At 36.7% G+C, this 17,976-nt stretch overlaps 1 protein-coding gene across 1 annotated transcript in view; it reads left to right on the forward strand.

The window, feature by feature from the left end:
• The window catches only part of LOC150106872 (ATPase inhibitor mai-1, mitochondrial-like), a 92,532-nt gene that overhangs the window by 73,100 nt on the left and 1,456 nt on the right, over nucleotides 1-17,976 (forward strand). Inside the window, exon 4 of the mRNA XM_090392785.1 lies at nucleotides 4,061-4,124. Within this exon, the coding sequence (XP_090248911.1) occupies nucleotides 4,061-4,124 (64 nt within the window). The remainder of the gene's footprint in view (nucleotides 1-4,060; nucleotides 4,125-17,976) is intronic.

Here is a 17,976-nt window from a genome sequence, read left to right on the forward strand (position 1 = left end):
TAAATATTTCCGATATTTCGGCAACGCCACGTTGCCATTTTCAAAAGGAACTTACAAAAAGGCGCGTGCACGCAGGCACTACAACACAGTAACTGAGAATGAAGATATGAAGCGATCGTTCTCCTAGAAGTCCTGATGGTACCCTCTAGCAGGCTAAGTAGGTGTTCTTGGCCGTTGGGCTGAAAGTCTGCTGATGTATGCCTCCCAAATTTGGGGCAGTCGCATACAACCACATTTGTTGAGGTTTGGAAAGTTTCTTAGGGCTGAGGCTGATTCCATAAATAGTCTTTCGAATTTGTATTTGCTACGGTGTATTACTGTAGCTTTCTTCCACCGTATTCTGTGGCGTGTATCCAGAGCATGGTCTGCAAGACCAGAATGGCTGTACTTGTGAAACTGGATGTAGTCCTTGTGTTCAGAAATTCCGATATTCGCTGTCCTGCCTGTTTGGTCAAAGTACGACAGTTTACAATTGCAAGGGACCTGGTATACACCAGGTAGGTCTAGGGGAAGTGGTTGGTCTTTGGTGGAGCGGATAAGGGATGCCAATTTTCTGTAAGGCCTGTGACAGGAGGTGGTGTCATGTTTTTTTAAAATTTTGGTAATTTTTTCCGAGGTGCCTTGGATGTAGGGAATGGCGATGGATTTAGAGTAATCTTTGTTGTGGGGGGGGGGGGCTGTGGTTTGTTGTGGGGGGGGTAGCCATTGACTGAGAAAGTGTTGAGGATGTGATTTAGTTCAGTGTTTAGGGCCATGTCGTTAGAACAGATTAGTTTAGCCCTGTTGTATAGTGTTTTTACCACTCCATATTGTTGTGAGGGGGAGGGGGGGGAATTGTTGGTGAATGTATCTGCCTGTATGGGTGGGTTTTCTATAAACTGAGAAAACCAAGGTTCCATCAGGCTGGCAGGTGACTAGTGTGTCTAGGAAAGGAAGGCTGTTGTTTTCCTCTTTTTCCAGGGTCAACTTGATTCTGGAGTGTTGGTTGTTTAAGTGTGTAAGGAAGGAGAGGAGTGTTTCAGAGCCATGTGGCCAAATAGCAAACACATCATCAACGTAGCGAAGCCATATGTTTGGTTTTTGTGGGGCAGAGGCTAAGGCTTTTTCTTCAAAGGTCTCCATAAAGAAATTGGCCAAGGGTGGGGAGAGTGGTGAACCCATGACTGTCCTCTCTATTTGTTTGTAGAATTTTCCCTGCCAAACGAAATAGCCTGAGTTCATTGTGAACTGAAATAGGGCTGAGATATCGGGAGAATATTTTTTAGCTTGGATTAGCTCTAAAGTTTCTTTGAGTGGGACATTTGTGAATAAGGAGGAGACGTCAAAGCTGACCATTATGTCAGTATGTTGGAGTGTAAGGTTTTCTATGCTGGCTTTGAAGTGGGCTGAGTTTTTTGTGTGTGATGGTGTGTTGCCAGTATAGTGTGTGAGCTCTTTGGCCAAATGTTTAGCTAATTTGTATGTGGGGGAATCAATACCATCCACTATGGGACGTAATAGCACATTTTCTTTATGTATTTTTGGGAGTCCGTAAATACGGGGAGGGGGGGGGTATAGAGTTAAACAGCTTTAATCTGTTGGTAACTTCTACAGGCCAAGAAGTGACTTTCTTAAGGAGCCTGTGAAGTTTTCTGATTTGTGAGTTGGTGGGATTGTATTGGATAGGGAGGTAAGTAGCCCGATCTAATAGACGAGCATTAAGCTTACCTTTGTAGTCCTTTTGGTTAAGTACTAGAGTTGCATTTCCCTTATCTGCTTTGGTGATAACTAATTCTTTATTATTTCTCAATTCTTGTAGAGCTTTAAATTCCTTGTTGGATATGTTGGTTTTTGGTGGTCTTGCTTTGGAAAGGACACAAGCTACATCCAGTTTCACACTGTTGGCGATTTGATGTGGAAGGTGGCAGATTCCCCTTTCGATCTGGATCATAATATCCTCACTAGGTATTTTTCTGGGAGCAATGGCGAAGCTGTGTCTACGTGCAAGTGTGTTGAATGCTTCAGGGTGACTGAAGAAAGGTTGATTACGGTGTTGGTAGCTAGTTATGGATTGACAGTAGAATTCTTTTTTAATTTTTCGAATTTTTTCATCTGTCGGCCTCGTATTTTTTCAAACTGAACTAAATCACATCCTCAACACTTTCTCAGCCAATAGCTACCCCCCCCCAAAAAAAAAAAATCCAAAAAATATTAAAACCTACAAACCACAGCCCCCCCCCCCCTCTCCACAACAAAGATTACTCTAAATCCATCACCATTCCCTACATCCAAGGCACCTCGGAAAAAATTACGAAAATTTTAAAAATCATGACCTCACCTGCTGTCACAGGCCTTACAGAAAATTGGCATCCCTTATCCACTTCACCAAAGACCAACCACTTCCCCTAGACCTACCTGGTATATACCAAGTCCTTTGCAGTTGTAAACTGTCATACGTTGGGCAAACAGGCAGGACAGCGAATATCAGAATTTCTGAACACAAGGACTACATCCGGTTTTACAAGTACTGCCATTCTGGTCTTGCAGACCATGCTCTGGATACATGCCACAAAATACGGTGGAAGAAAGCTACAGTAATACACCGTAGCAAATACAAATTCGAAAGACTATTTATGGAATCAGCCTCAGCCCTAAGAAACTCTCCAAACCTCAACAAATTTGGTTGTATGCGACTGCCCCAAATCTGGTAGTCATACATCAGCAGACCTTCAGCCCAACAGCCAAGAACACCTACTTAGCCCGCTAGAGGGCACCATCAGGACTTCTAGGAGAACGATAGCTTTATATCTTCATTCTCAGTTACTGTGTTGTAGTGCCTGCGTGCATGTGCCTTTTTGTAAGTTCCTTTTGAAAATGGCAACGTGACGTTGCCGAAATATCGGAAATATTTATTAAAGTATAATTTAATTTATATTCGGATCTATGTTGTTCAATTCCCTAAGTGATCTAGAAGTGATCATAGGTGTGAACTTGTGAATGATTATAAGGAGAATTTATGACAACAGATATTGTGTGAGTAATCGTTACTGTTGGCCTGCTCAATGACTCTTTGAACTCCATATATAACTAAGGTTACTACTACATGGAAATGTCCATGTTGGCCATTTAGTAGTTAGTTTGAGCATTTGAAATGTGGCAAGCCAGTGCAATCAAACATACTGCGTTATAGTAATGAAAGTAACTCTGAATATATCCTTTACATTTTCCATTAAAGGTACATCTGTTAGAAATGTATATCTGTACATCCAAATGGTTTGCAGTTATCTGCTTTACAAAAGTGTTATGTAATGTAATGCAATGTATTCTCTGCTGTTGAGAAATACTTAGTGTATGTGTTCGCTAACAGGTGCAAGAAAGTGACTTATTTCTGAGTGTGGAGGAGAGCATTCAAATAGCACTATGCAATCCAAGCGTCAGGTTTCAAGAACTTCTGCTTTCTATTCATGTTTCATGCATGATCGATCATCTTGGAAGTCTTTATGAAGACTTGTTTAAGTCATGTCCAGCAAATGCTACTGTCAGTTTTGTGGATCCACTTGCATGCATCTCTACATTTTGTTCATTAGTGAATTACTCATGAACTGAACAGCACCAGAATTTCCATTTATGGGCTTACAGTAAAATAGTATAAAGTGATTTCTAGCATTATTTTTCAGTTTTTAGTTACGAATGCCATTTAAAGATTGGTTTATATGATAGCTAGTGTTTTGCTTGCCTAGGTTGATATTATGATTAGTCTCTTGTAGCGCCTATACAAGGTGTCTAGTAATTGGTTGGTATTATGACTAAAACAACTTGGGGTGTTTAATAATATAACTTGATTTGGTCAAATCAAGCTACATTATCAAACATCACTATCACTGCAATTGTTGAGAATCCCCATGTTTATATGGCACATTTCTGACTGAGATAACCTTAGAATAAGGTCTTGAAGTATTGACATGAAGTCACTAGACACCTTGTATAACTAAAGTGAATAAGTACTATTGACATTCTGTTAATTTGTCTAGATCCAGTAAATATTTCATTATAATATGTATATTATCATAATTTAATCTAGAGATGCTGGTGGAAGTTTTGGAAGGATGGAAGCAGCTCGAGAAGAAGAATATTTTAGAAAACAGGTAAAAGCTTTTCATTGTTTCATTTGCTGATTCGTATTAAGTGCTAGCGAACATATTAAATAAGCACTAGTATATAAAGTCCGCGCAGTTAGCCTAGTGGCTATTCACTTTGCAACCTGGGGAAGGAGTGTCTTAGGTTCGATTCCTGTCGATGATGTGAGGAGCTCAAGAATTTCCTCAGCCATCGCCAAGTTGGCTGGTCTTGTGTATGGATAGCAGGGTTTTTTTCCCCTCAGTTTATCTGGGATTTTTTATCCTGCAAGCAGGTAAACCGGCCTCGTGAACACACACACACAGATTACAATCATGAATATCGCCCTTAGGGGATACAGCAAAGGAGTGGTTAACTGGCTGCATTAATACACTGGTAACCCCTCGTTAGGAGGGGGACTCAACCCATCCTAGGACGGATGAGAAGGATAGGAGGATATAAATAATTTTTTTAATCATTGAATTAAAATTACTATCACTGTAATTATAGTAAAAATTTGTAAACATAACATATGAGAAAACTTTTTTATCCTAACATTTCTGTAATATATGTGTTAAATGCTGGTGTTATTTGTATAATTTTGTTATATATATATATATAAAACAAAATTATACAAATAACACCAGCATTTAACACATGCAAAGCAATATATTAAAACAGCATTGCATCTAAACATAACTCTGAAGTAATCCGTTAATCCATTGCCAAAATTGAGAAGTGAATTCTAATATTACTTACATAGTAGGGTCCAAGTTCTCAAGTGCAGCATAAATTCTAGACATACTGATTTATACGAGTGGTCATAAAGTCCTGCAAAAGTTTTAAATATCAATAACTAAAGATACACAAATAATGGAACTATTTAGTAAAAAAAAATTATATGCAAGTTCCTGCTTTGAAGTTTTATTCTTAATACAGTTTTTAATTATCATACTTCAACATGGGTGACATCGTTGTTGATACATCTTTCAAGCTCATTCTCGAACTCTGTGAATACATTACATATCTGATGTACTGGTATTGCTTTAGTTGCATTTGTTATTCAGTGAGTTCATCCAAAGAATGATTTTGTTGAGTAGATAAGTGTTTTGGCATGTCCCCACAAAAAAATAAAATAAATAAACAATAATAAATCAGGCAAACACAGTGACCAAGCAATTGCTCCTCCTCTGCTGAGCCATTTGTTCAGGAAGGCATTAATTTTAATTTAATTCAATTTAATCTAATTTAAGTTCAGGCCACAACGCACCACTGCATGCAAATTTGAATTCCATTGTACGTGCGCACCCTATCCTTTGTGTCATTCCTAGTATTGTTCTACTGTATTGATTATGTCCTAAGATACCTAGGACAAAATATTTAGGTAATAAAAAAACCTACTACTGTGGTTCACGTGCGTTAATTTTAGTCATTATTTAATGTGGTGCTCCATCTTGCTGGAAGATGCCATTGTTTGAAAAATTTAATCCCTGCAATTTGGAAGGAAGAAATTCTGCAACATGGAAAGATAACTTTTTCCATTAACTGTTGATTCTTCAAAGAAGAAAGGATCTATAACTTGAGAAATGAATAAAAATATAAATACAAAAAGAAAATGTCAGATTTACGTGAATGAAATTATTATATAAAAAATTACAACTTTAACTTTCATATAATTTTTACTAAATAGTTCCATTATTTGTATTTGTTACTCTCATATACTAGAAATTATAGAATCATAGTATACCAGTAGTACTGTTTTCTTTTGTGGCTCAAATGTTTCCTTTTAAGTAAGTATATAACTTTAGTTATTAAATTTAAATCTGGTGCATGACTTAATGACCATCCTGTGTATTAAATAGTGGTAATAAGCATGCTCATCTAACTTATTCACTTATTAGCTATGTTCATAAAAAATTTGATTCTTATGGTGTTCACTCCACTTAAAATGATTTCTGATAATATTTAGCATTAAATAAAATTGCATTATAAGTCATGAGGAAGTTGCATCTTTAAAAGAGCTATTGTAATAATCTTGCTTCGTCTTAATCTTATTTTCTTATAGGCCTTAAATGTCGTAAAGTGTTGAATGCCTTAATTGTCTGCTACCACCATTTTGCTATATTCTGCTATTTTATTTTTGCTCACATTCTATAGTCCTACAAATTTATTTGCTTTTTGATTGTGCCAATTAGACAATGTATTGGGTGTGAAGCTATAAGATTCTAAACTGAAGACAAAGCAGATGTTGTTATTATTCCCTGCTAAAGTTAATCTTTACTTTAATTCAGTCGTGGCTTGATCTTAATTACTACATATTAATTATTAATATGTAGGTTCGAATATTTTAGGGATAGTGCATTGACAAAATCAGTTTAATGTGTTGTTCACAAACCATTTAATTAAATCAAGAATTCTTATTATACAGCTCAATCCACATTAGCATATTGACACAATTGAATCACAATTCATATTTACTTAAAGATGTCTCTAAATTAGGTTTTGTTCTCCTACACTTCTACTCTTAAAGTCTAAATGCGGTTTAGAACATCTTACTGGTCATACTTATACAATTTGAATATAAAGCACACCTTGAGTGAGCTTAACTCATTATTAACTTACACTATCTCATACAGTACTTTTCTTACTCTCAAAATATCAGCTTACACAATTTTGTCGTAATTATTTATGTCGTCACACTAGATGTGAATCATTCAGAATTATTACATATCTAAGTACTTACAATGAGTCGCAATCTTTACAATACTCTAACTCAGCCCAGTCCATTACATGAATCTTTTGTCCTCTTCCTTTCTGGTGACTCGTTCTTGATTTCTCGCCAAACTTCTTCTTTGTCTGAGTTGCCGATAATTCTGCACCCTCTTGAACTCTTAGTTCAGTAAAATGCGGCAATGGGCAGCTCTCTTCTAGCAAGGCATTCTGACAACAGACAGCAAACTTCTCATGGCTTCTGAGGGAATGAACTGGACTCGAAGAACCTCAGGATGCAAGACACTTGCATATATGGACATGCATTTATATCGTTACATAATGACATCATATTTCATACATCACATTAGATTAACAAAGTTTTGTGATTAAGTTATTACATTCAAAAGGATTTATAGTAATAATGGAAGCGGTGACATTTCTTTATGTAATTTACTAAAGAAAAAATTTGCAAAAAGAACATGATAAATTATTTATCATGTGAGATTTTACAATATCAAGGTAAAATAACAAATAGCCCTTTTCAGTAATCGCACTTCAAGAATCATTGTGATTATAGCTATTTACTCATTTCCCCTCACTGTTTATTGCAAGCCCTAAGGACTAAGCACCCGAACCTGTAGTATTTATGCAACAGCATACAGCTTTATGTGTTTGAGAGCATTCGAGACATGCACTTGTTGACATTGGTAGAAATGCCATTAAGAGTCTGTGGAAGCTACAGAAATGGGATACATTTGATCTAGGAAAGACTAGATAAAAATTTCAAAGAAATTTCTGGTTTTGTCTATGAAAGACCCGGGTATTCAAAGCAAGGAGGAATTTGTTACTCCCATACACGAGAGATTGCAAAATCATAGTATAAACAATAACTACTGTTTTCCTTTGTGGCTCAAATGTTTTCTTTTAAGCAAGTAAATATCTGCTTCATTGATCAGAAACAATAGAAGATTTGACTAAGCAATGCAGTATCAGTTTTCTTCATGATTTTTAATGTAAAACACAACTTTTTCCTTGTTATGTACTTGATTTTTATTTAGAGCAGCAGCAGTGCCAACTTTCAATATCACTTAGGAATCACTTTTTCTTGCTTTCAAATAGTTGACAACTGAACATAATTCCCATAATTCCGTGTTTAGCTCCTAACCATTTGAAAGCAAGCAAGCCTGGAATGGAGTGTATGGTGAGGAAGCATGGGAGGTCCAGATTCTTCTCATGGTATGTAGTATGTGAAATGTGCTGCTATTCATTGTGACTGCATCCTTAATAAATGTGTTCAAGAAGAGATATATGTATCTCTTCTTGAACACATTTTGGCATTATGGAATAGAAGGGGGTGCTTAAGGGTCAAAGCTGTATAACTGAGAGGAGACTTCCACATAGACTTTAAAGGAATGTTCCAGGGAACCAGGGCATGTGGTGAGGTTGTCTGCAAGGATAGAAAAATCAGAACTCCATGGTGGACACAGGAAGTTAAAGAGGCAGTGAAGGAAAAGAAGAAAGTATATCAAAAGTTCCTGGCAAATAAGTCAGCTTTTGCTTAGAGAATACAGAGACAAATGTAGAAAGCGAAACACTGTGTAAAACTAGCTAAACAAAAGTCACTTTGGCAAGAACATAGAAAATAAATATCAAGAAGGTGGTAAGATATTCTGGAGGTTGTTGAAGAAGCTTAGAAATGGAGGAAAGAGTGCTGTAAAAGGAGTTAGAGATGATAAAGGTGACATGAAAACAGGAAAAAAAGATATCCTTGAAGTATGGAGTAATTACTTCGAAAAATTGCTATTGAAACAAGCAGTGATAGCACAGTGGTAAAAAACACTCAACAGGCATACAGTCAGGAATACATATCCATACTTGAAATAGAAAAAGCTATCAAAGGCTTGAAATGTGGAAAGGCAGCAGGAGTAGATGATACGCGTGGATAGGCTTATGTGTTCGTCAGACATGTTGTAATAGGATTCACAGTATAAAAAGAACACTGATGGTTAAGAAAATAACTATTTATTTAAGTATAAAGAGCTAATAAGCTTCATTTCGGCAATGAAAACATTACTTACATTAAGGGGATATTAAATCCCACATAGTTTTAAAACCGAATAAGAAACTCGAAGATTGGAATCAGAGAGTTTCTTGCCGAATATAGTGAACTATAAAGTATCGGCGAACTCTTAACTAGTTAACTATTTATTAACTTAAAAGCTAATATTTCGCTTGTATTATATCCAGCATCTTCAGAGCACACAACACAAAGTTTGTTACAAAGGCAAGACAACCACAATCCGGTGTAACAGTGGAGATAGTATAAGTGATTGCAGCATGCAACACAAGACTAAAGTCCTAATATGGCGCCATCTAGGTTTAAAAAAAAAATAAATAAAATAAAAAAATTCAAAGTTTTGAAATAGTAGTCCAAATGATAAAAAATAAAAGTAATAAATATTAATTTGGTCTTAAGATGACTGTCTCCCAAATCTTTGGTAGATTTATACAGCCATACTTGTTAAGGTTTGGAGTATGTTTCAAGGCTTCTGTTGATTCCAGGAACAACCTCTCTGACTTGTAGAAGCTTCTGTGTATTACTTTTGTTTCTTTCCAATTGATCCTGTGTGCAGGGGTATCCAAAGCATGGTCTGCCAGACCCGACTTACCATAGCGAAAGTATCGGATATATTTTTTGTGTTCACTGAGACGGATGTCCACATTTCTTCCTGTCTGTCCGTAGTAGGCTTGATGGCAAGAACAGGGCACTTCATAGACACCTGGAAGTGATAAAGGAGTGCATTTGTCCTTAGGTGAACGGATGAGAGTTGCTAATTTTATATAAGGTTTAAATACTGTGCGTAATTGGTGTTTGTTAAGCACCCTAGATATCTTTTCAGATGTGCCTTTAATGTATGGGATGGTGATGGTTTTGTTGTAGTCTTCTGTGGTAGATAGAGGGGATTTATGGGTAGCATTTAGTATGTTATCTATTTTACGGGGATTATAACCATTGTTTAAGAAGGTTTGACGTAGGTGAGAAAGTTCAGCAGTGAGAGCAATGTCATTGGAACAGATTGCTCTAGCTCTATGGGTTAGTGTTTTTAAGATACCATATTGTTGAGAAAGGTGATGGTGTGATTGTTTGTGTAAGTATCTCCCTGTATGTGTGGGTTTTCTGTAAACAGAAAATGATAAGGAACCTTCTGGAAGACGTGTGATCAGTGTGTCCAAGAAAGGTAGGCAGTCATTGGTTTCTAGTTCCATTGTAAAGTGGATTTTAGGATGCTGGCTATTTAGATGCACTAAAAATGTATTCAATGTGTCTGGGCCATGTGGCCAAATGGCAAACACATCGTCAACATAGTGTAGCCAGAGACTAGGTTTGAGAGTGGCTGTGTTGATAGCTAATTTTTCCAGATGTTCTATGTAGAAGTTGGCTAAGGGGGGAGAAAGAGGTGAACCCATAGCTGTCCCATCTAACTGTTTGTATATTTTCCCTTTCCATGTAAAATAACCTGCCTGTACTGTGAATTTAAATAGCTGGAATATATCTGGGGGAAATTGTGAATTTAGTAAGTTAAGTGTTTCAATCAGTGGTACATTAGTGAATAATGAGGTGATGTCAAAACTCACCATTAGGTCTGAACTATTTAAGGTGTGGTTTTCTAAAATACTTTTTAGGTGGGTAGAATTTTTAACAAAAGAGGGAGAATTGTTTGTGTAAGTAGTTAGTAATTTTGCTAAATGTTTGGCTAGTTTATATGTAGGACTGTTTATACTATCTACAATAGGACGCAAAGGTGTACCTTGTTTGTGTATTTTAGGAGCACCATATATTCTGGGTGCTTTAACATGTATGGGTTTAAGTTTTTTGACAATTTCTTTAGGCCAGGAAGTTATTTTGTTCAGTAACTTGCACACCTTATTCTTTTGTGAGTTGGTGGGATCTCGATCTATGATTTGATATGTAGACCGGTCTTGGAGCAGTGCATGCATTTTGCTTTCATATTCTGTTGTATCCATAACAGTGGCGTTTCTTTTCTCTGATTTGGTTATTGTAATGTGGTTATTATTGCGTAGTTCTTTTAGAGCTATTATTTCTTTATGCGGGATATTATTTTTGGGAGGCTTAGAATGGATAAGGATATTGGCCACGTCTAACCTAATATTATTGGCTATGGCTGGAGGCAAGTCTTGAATCCCACGTTCAACGGAAGCCATTATTTTGGTTTTAGGCACATCTTTTGGAGTAACGGCAAAATCAACCTTATCCAAAGAGGCCATGAGTGCATTAAGTCTTGTGTCCAAGACTTAATGCACTCGTGGCCTCTTTGGATAAGGTTGTCGATGATAGGTTCACAACGACGCCATCTTGATGAAAATGCGGCCGCTGTGTAACATTGCGGTGCTGGAGGATTTCAAATTTTTTCTGGTGTCGGTTTTTAACTTTAGCAAATTCTTTATTGGCTGTAGAGTCGGAGATTCTATCCAAAATATCCCATAGCTGCGGGTTCAAAATGTCAGATAATGTATCACGAAGTACACTGATCGAGGAATTTATTTTTGAAAGTTCTCGGCGAGTAGCGTATACCTGTTCCTGTAATAGTGCTAAACTCGCTCTTTTATAAATACGTTGGGCTTTGGCCGAGTGAAACTTATTCCTAATTTTTATACAGATTGGTATCAAATTGGTATCTTGGCACCTTTTTAAGAAGGCTAACCTGTTCAGTTGCCGCGCCAATTTTACTTTCCACTTACCGTATTGTCGTGCCTTACGTACGACACTCCTTTATCACATCCAGGTGTCTATGAAGTGCCCTGTTCTTGCCATCAAGCCTACTACGGACAGACAGGAAGAAATGTGGACATCCGCCTCAGTGAACACAAAAAAATATATCCGACACTTTTGCTATGGTCAGTCGGGTCTGGCAGACCATGCTTTGGTGTCTATGAAGTGCCCTGTTCTTGCCATCAAGCCTACTACGGACAGACAGGAAGAAATGTGGACATCCGCCTCAGTGAACACAAAAAAATATATCCGACACTTTTGCTATGGTAAGTCGGGTCTGGCAGACCATACTTTGGATACCCCTGCACACAGGATCAATTGGAAAGAAACAAAAGTAATACACAGAAGCTTCTACAAGTCAGAGAGATTGTTCCTGGAATCAACAGAATCCTTGAAACATACTCCAAACCTTAACAAGTATGGCTGTATAAATCTACCAAAGATTTGGGAGACAGTCATCCTAAGACCAAATTAATATTTATTACTTTTATTTTTTATCATTTGGACTACTATTTCAAAACTTTGAATTTTTTTTTTTTTTTTTTTTTTTTTAACCTAGATGGCGCCATATTAGGACTTTAGTCTTGTGTTGCACGCTGCAATCACTTATACTATCCCCACTGTTACACCGGATTGTGGTTGTCTTGCCTTTGTAACAAACTTTGTGTTGTGTGCTCTGAAGATGCTGTATATGATACCAGCGAAATATTAGCTTTTAAGTTAATAAATAGTTATTTTCTTAACCATCTGTGTTCTTTTTATACCGTGAAACCTATTACAACAGGAGTAGATGATGTTCGACCAGAAATGCTGAAGTATGGTGGTATAAAAGTTACAGTGGCTGCACTCCATAGTTCAGAAAGCCTGGACAGACGGAGGAATTCCTGATGATTGGAGTAGAGCTCTAATAGTACCCATATATAAAAAGGGAAATAAAACTGAATGTGAGAATTACAAAGGTATTTCCCTACTGAGTGTTCCTGGCAAGATCTATGCAAGTATACTTGAGAAACGGTTGAGAAGAATTGTGGAAGAAAAGCTTGGTGAAGAACAAGCTGGATTCAGGCCAAATAGAGGCTGTCAGGATCAGATCTTCACTTTACGACAAACAGTTGAGAAAGCATGGGAATATAACAAAGATCTGTATTTAAGATTTGTCGATCTGGAAAAGGCATATGACAAGGTGCCAAGAGAGAAGCTATTCAATACGCTACAATTATATGGTGTCAATGGGGCATTATATCAAGCAATACTTAGGCTTTATTTGAGTTGTAAGTCAGCAGTTAGAATTGAAGGAAGTACAGGAAGATGGTTTAATGTTAAATCTGGTGTGAGACAAGGATGTACATTATCTATATGGATCACATTATGAAGGAAAGCGGTATTAAACATGATATCAGAATTGGAGATATTAATGTCAGCTCTTTGCTTTATGCGGACAATGTTATACTTCTAAATAAATCCGCAACAAGTTTGCAAGATTCCCTAACTAAATTGAATAACTGTTGTAATAGATATGGTATGAAGGTCAGCATTAAAAAGACAAAGACAATGAAAATAGGTAGAATTGTGGAAAATGTCAACTATGTTGGGAATGGGGAACCTGTGGAACAAGTAAAACATTTCAGCTACTTAGGCATGATTTTTACTGAAGATCGTAAATTAAATATGGAAATATACAGCAGAATCAAACAAAGCTGGTATGGTAGGCAGTCAATTATATAAATTCATATGGAATAAGAGAGAAATTAGTCGGAACACTAAATTAGATGTATACAAGACAGTGTTCAAACCAGTTTTAACTTATGGATCTGAGAGCTGGGTCAGAAGTAAAATACTTGACTGAAGACTAGAAACTGCAGATATGAGAGTCCTGAGAAAGATTAGAGGCGTGAACAGATGGCATCAATGGCAATATCATATTAAAAATGAGGATATTAGGAAAGAACTTGACATTGTCAGCATCCAGGAATGCGTCAGCAGAACTAATCTCAGGTGGTATGGGTCACTTAAACAGAATGGGCGAGGAAAGATTAGCAAAACAAGTATTCTCTGCCAGGTTGGCAGGAAAACGACCCAGAGGAAGATCAAGATATAGGTGGATTGATACAGTACAAAGTGCCTTAGACAATAGAAATATAAGATCTGATAATGTTGGAGTCTTGACAAGTAACAGACTGATTTGGAGGAAAATTGTAGATAAGAAGTTATTAATGATGTAAATTTTTCATTTAGTACTATCATATCCTGTACACCCCTTGAGGGTACATGTCAGGAATTTGATGATGATGGAATAGAAGGGCCTTCCTTGAACGAATCCTTAGATTCCCTGGAAGAGCTGGCATAATAATAATAATAATAAAATAGGAAAGTGAGAAGCTGGAAAGATGAGGGTGGGGGAAGAATAAAGTTCCAAAATAATTTTAAATATAATACTTTTTTTTATTTCATAATAAAAACTCTTGTACAGTTTTCCCTTCCTATAGCATGCATAAAGCACTACCGGTAATACATTGATCATCCTACAGACAGGAAAGGATTGCATTTGTAGGATTAGTTTAATTCATATGGCCATCATCAGTTTAGAGTTACAAGACAGTCAAGAAGGCAAGTTTTTGTCCATTTTCGTAATCTGTTTCCTCAGACATGGCTTTACTATAACTTCTTCAGATGGTTTTCATACATGCATATATTTAAATTTCTCTACCTCAGAAATAGAATAAATTCTTTTAGCTAAAATGAAATTATTATTATTATTATTATTATTTGACACCTCCAGGGAGTCCTAAGACTCATCGAGGGAGGGCACCTACTCTACAATTCTCAGTCTCCACCTCATCTACACCAGCACCATCTACTGTCCACCATCATCACTATTATTAAATTTCTATACTATATACTATACTGTATTAAATACTATAGAAATAAAAATCTGGAAAAATAGTTTTCCATTCTTTAGTCCAAGAATGACTCAATACCCCCTGTCTCTGCAGTGAAAAGGTAAAAACAAAGTAAGTAAAATAACGTGTTTAACTTAATGATGAAATTTTTTTTTAAATAACGATAATTTCAAAAACAGTGCTTTCTTTAAGAATAAAAATCATTAAATATTCCTGACAAATTTTAGGGAGAGTAACACTCCTTTATTATTTTGAGTTCTCGTGTTTACATTATTAGTTTGTGCAGAAGTTCAATTATATTGTTGGTATGTGTGCAATCAGACATTCCTAGGATAAATGAAGTCATTAATGTGGTGAGTAAAGTCAGTAATGCAGTGTCATTTTTCACTGATTAGAGTTTCGTATACTCGTCGAGTTAGGCCCTAATTTACACGTGTATGACTACCATTGTATTGCTGGTAAAGACATAACAATTTAGGTGCTAGTTTCATTTTTTCCAACTTGTTATTGGTTAACTTAAAAAAAAAATTTCCTAGATTATGAAGATGGAGGCTCAGCAGATCTGTTTAAGAAGGAATAATGACCATGTCAATGTACTAACTGCTTTTAATGAATTACTTTTTGCTGAAACTTTTGTAGATGCGACTTTAGTATGTGAAGGTAAGAGACTTAAAGCACATAAAATAGTGTTGTCTATCTACCTGCAGTTCTTTCTTTTGTGTCATATTTCTTGAAAACTCTTGTAAACATCCAGTTGTTATTCTCAAAGATATAAAATACATGGGATTTAAAAATGATAATAGATTTTATGTACAAGGGTGAAGTGATCATTTCGCAAGACCAACTTGTGCTGCTAAAAGTCGGAATGTTGAGATCTGTACAGAAGTTGCACAGCGGGATACTTCCAGTATTGATATTCAGAAGAGCGAACATGACTCGAGTAACCTTGTTACTTGCTGAGGTGCAACCAAAAAAAACGCAGCACAGAATTGCCACCGGTAATTAAGAAGAAAAGAGGAAGACATCATAGTAGATATCTTCGTGGTTCCAACAGTAAAGGCATGAAGGCCTTTACTGTTGGAACCACAGTAAAGGCAATGTGTCATCAAAAGTAAATGAATTAGACACACCAGAAGATACCAACAGGTCAATAAAGTTGGTCACTAGTGAAGGAAGGTTAGCACTATCAGGAACTAATTATCCATTAAATGAGATTTCTGTTTCTAATTCAAATATATATCCTAGTCCAACTCAGAACTCATTTCCATCTATACAGAGTTCAGTGTCGGTAAAAGGATCACAACAAAGTGAAGATACAGTAATAGAAATTGAGGGATCACAGGCAGTGACAACATCTTTTGACAGTTTGCTCCAAGATCCAATCCCAGTAATGAATACGATGCCTATTCTTAATACTGTTGAGTTAATTGAAACTCACTCAAATAATATAGAATCAGGGCCAAGTACAGATAGCTAAATATTAGTTCCTTGTTCTGTATCACCTGAATTATCTACTTCTTCTCAAGTTACACAAAGTATGATAAAAGATATCGAACCTGGTGTCTCACTCTTATTACCTGGAGCTGCAGTTTCACCTTTTGACAGTTCTTCACATCAAGATAGTAGATCCATTGTGATGATGTCTTGGGATACATCCAGGCCTACTGCTGTTATGCCAAACACTCATAAAATACATGATCAGCAGCTTCCACTACAGGATCAGAATGTTGCTCAGGAGAAGGAAAATGGGTCAATTAATTATCCTTGGATATCCTCATCAGAACATCAGTGTGAAGTCTGCTGTATATGCTACGCAACCAAAAATATCCAAAGACATAATATGAAACTACATGAAAATGTCAGACAGGAATATATATTGGATGCAGACATGAAAGCAGAGTGATGATGAGGCAAGAGATGAACTGCATGCAAAATGAAATGAAAAGAATTACAGACATACATGGAAGACTGAAAAAGAATAGAAGGAAAGATGGCCATTGAAAGATATATCAAATGATTCGAGAGTGGCTCTCTATGGAGATTCCATTATTAGAGGTGTGGTGAATGAGAAGATGCATAAGTTTGTTTTCCTGGTGGTAGAATGGAGAGAGTGATTGAAGCGTTTGACATGAGGAATAAGAGAGCATAAGAGTTGGTGGTTGTAGTAGGAACAAATGATTTGGATGGGAACAAGGAAAACGCCAGATTGGATATAAGGAGATTATTAAAGAGAGTAAAAGATAACAGTGTATTGCCAAGGTATGATAGTGCTAAATTGAGGAGGTGAGCAAAGATTATGAATGATATGTTAGCACGGTTATGTGAGGAGAATGGAGTGCATTTTGTGAATGCATGGAGGAATTTGAGGGATGGATGGAATTGTATAAAGAAGATGGGCTGCATTTAAATGGTTTTGTGAGTCGGCTGGAGAGATTGTTACTGCCAGGAGAGGTAATGACTGTAAATAGATCTGAAGTGGTACAAAGTGATATGAAAGAGCAAAAAAGCAGGGTAGGGGGAGGTATTTGCTCACTTGCAAATGGGGAGGTGAATATTATGAATGAAGTAAATGAGAGAGAGTGGAGGTACAACACAAACAGGGAAACGGGGGGTAAATATGGTAAATGACTTTACTTCCACTCCATTACTTCCACCTTAGTATCACCACCTCTGGGTCTGGCTCCCACTGACGAGACCTCAATAAAGGTCGAAACTGGTCTGGGTAGTGGCCCTTCCCTTAATGCATAGTATTATACATCTCCACAAGGAGATGTTCTTTGCATTAGGAGAGATACTAAGACAAGTAGTGATGAGCGATTGGTCTCCCTTTTACCACGAGTTGCCTCAGTCCTGAAGATACTTCAGGCGCAAACTTTGTTTGCTTACACTTGGATAAAGGATTAAACTAAATTTATTATAATCTAACCAACTGGGAAAAAATTTCCATCTTTCTCTAAATCCAGGAAACTACATGTTGTAATAAGGGAATGGAATTTCTGAAATTTTTGAGGGACAAATGTCTTAGGCAACATGTAGTAGAACAAACATGAGGTTCAAGAATTTTAGATTTGGTCATAGCATCAGAAGAGCTGATTATAACTGAGATGGTGTCTCTTCTTCCAATTGGAGAGAGTGACCACGTGGTTGATGAAGGAAAGGCATATTCTGCCATTTTTTTTTAAATTTTTTTTTTTACAATGGCATTTGACAGGCTACCACATCATAAGCTGATATTTAAGTTACAACACATGGGTTTAAATGTCAGGTTAGTGAACTAGATTTGGGATTGGAGAATTGTGTATGGGGGGAGAGCTACATCAAGGAGCTAGAATGTTACAAGTCCACTGGGCTCAGTAATGGAACCTATATTATTTAACCTTTATATCAGTGACATTGTCAATGGATTGCTGGGAGATATTCAGTTGTTTGCAGCTGGGAAGGGTTATTAGTAATAGTGCAGATTTGATAGCCCTGCAA

The sequence above is a fragment of the Typopeltis vanoorti genome, chromosome 5 (assembly GCF_054136105.1).
Source record: "Typopeltis vanoorti isolate ZY-2024b chromosome 5, IOZ_Tvanoo_1.0, whole genome shotgun sequence".
NCBI classification, from domain to species: domain Eukaryota; kingdom Metazoa; phylum Arthropoda; class Arachnida; order Uropygi; family Thelyphonidae; genus Typopeltis; species Typopeltis vanoorti.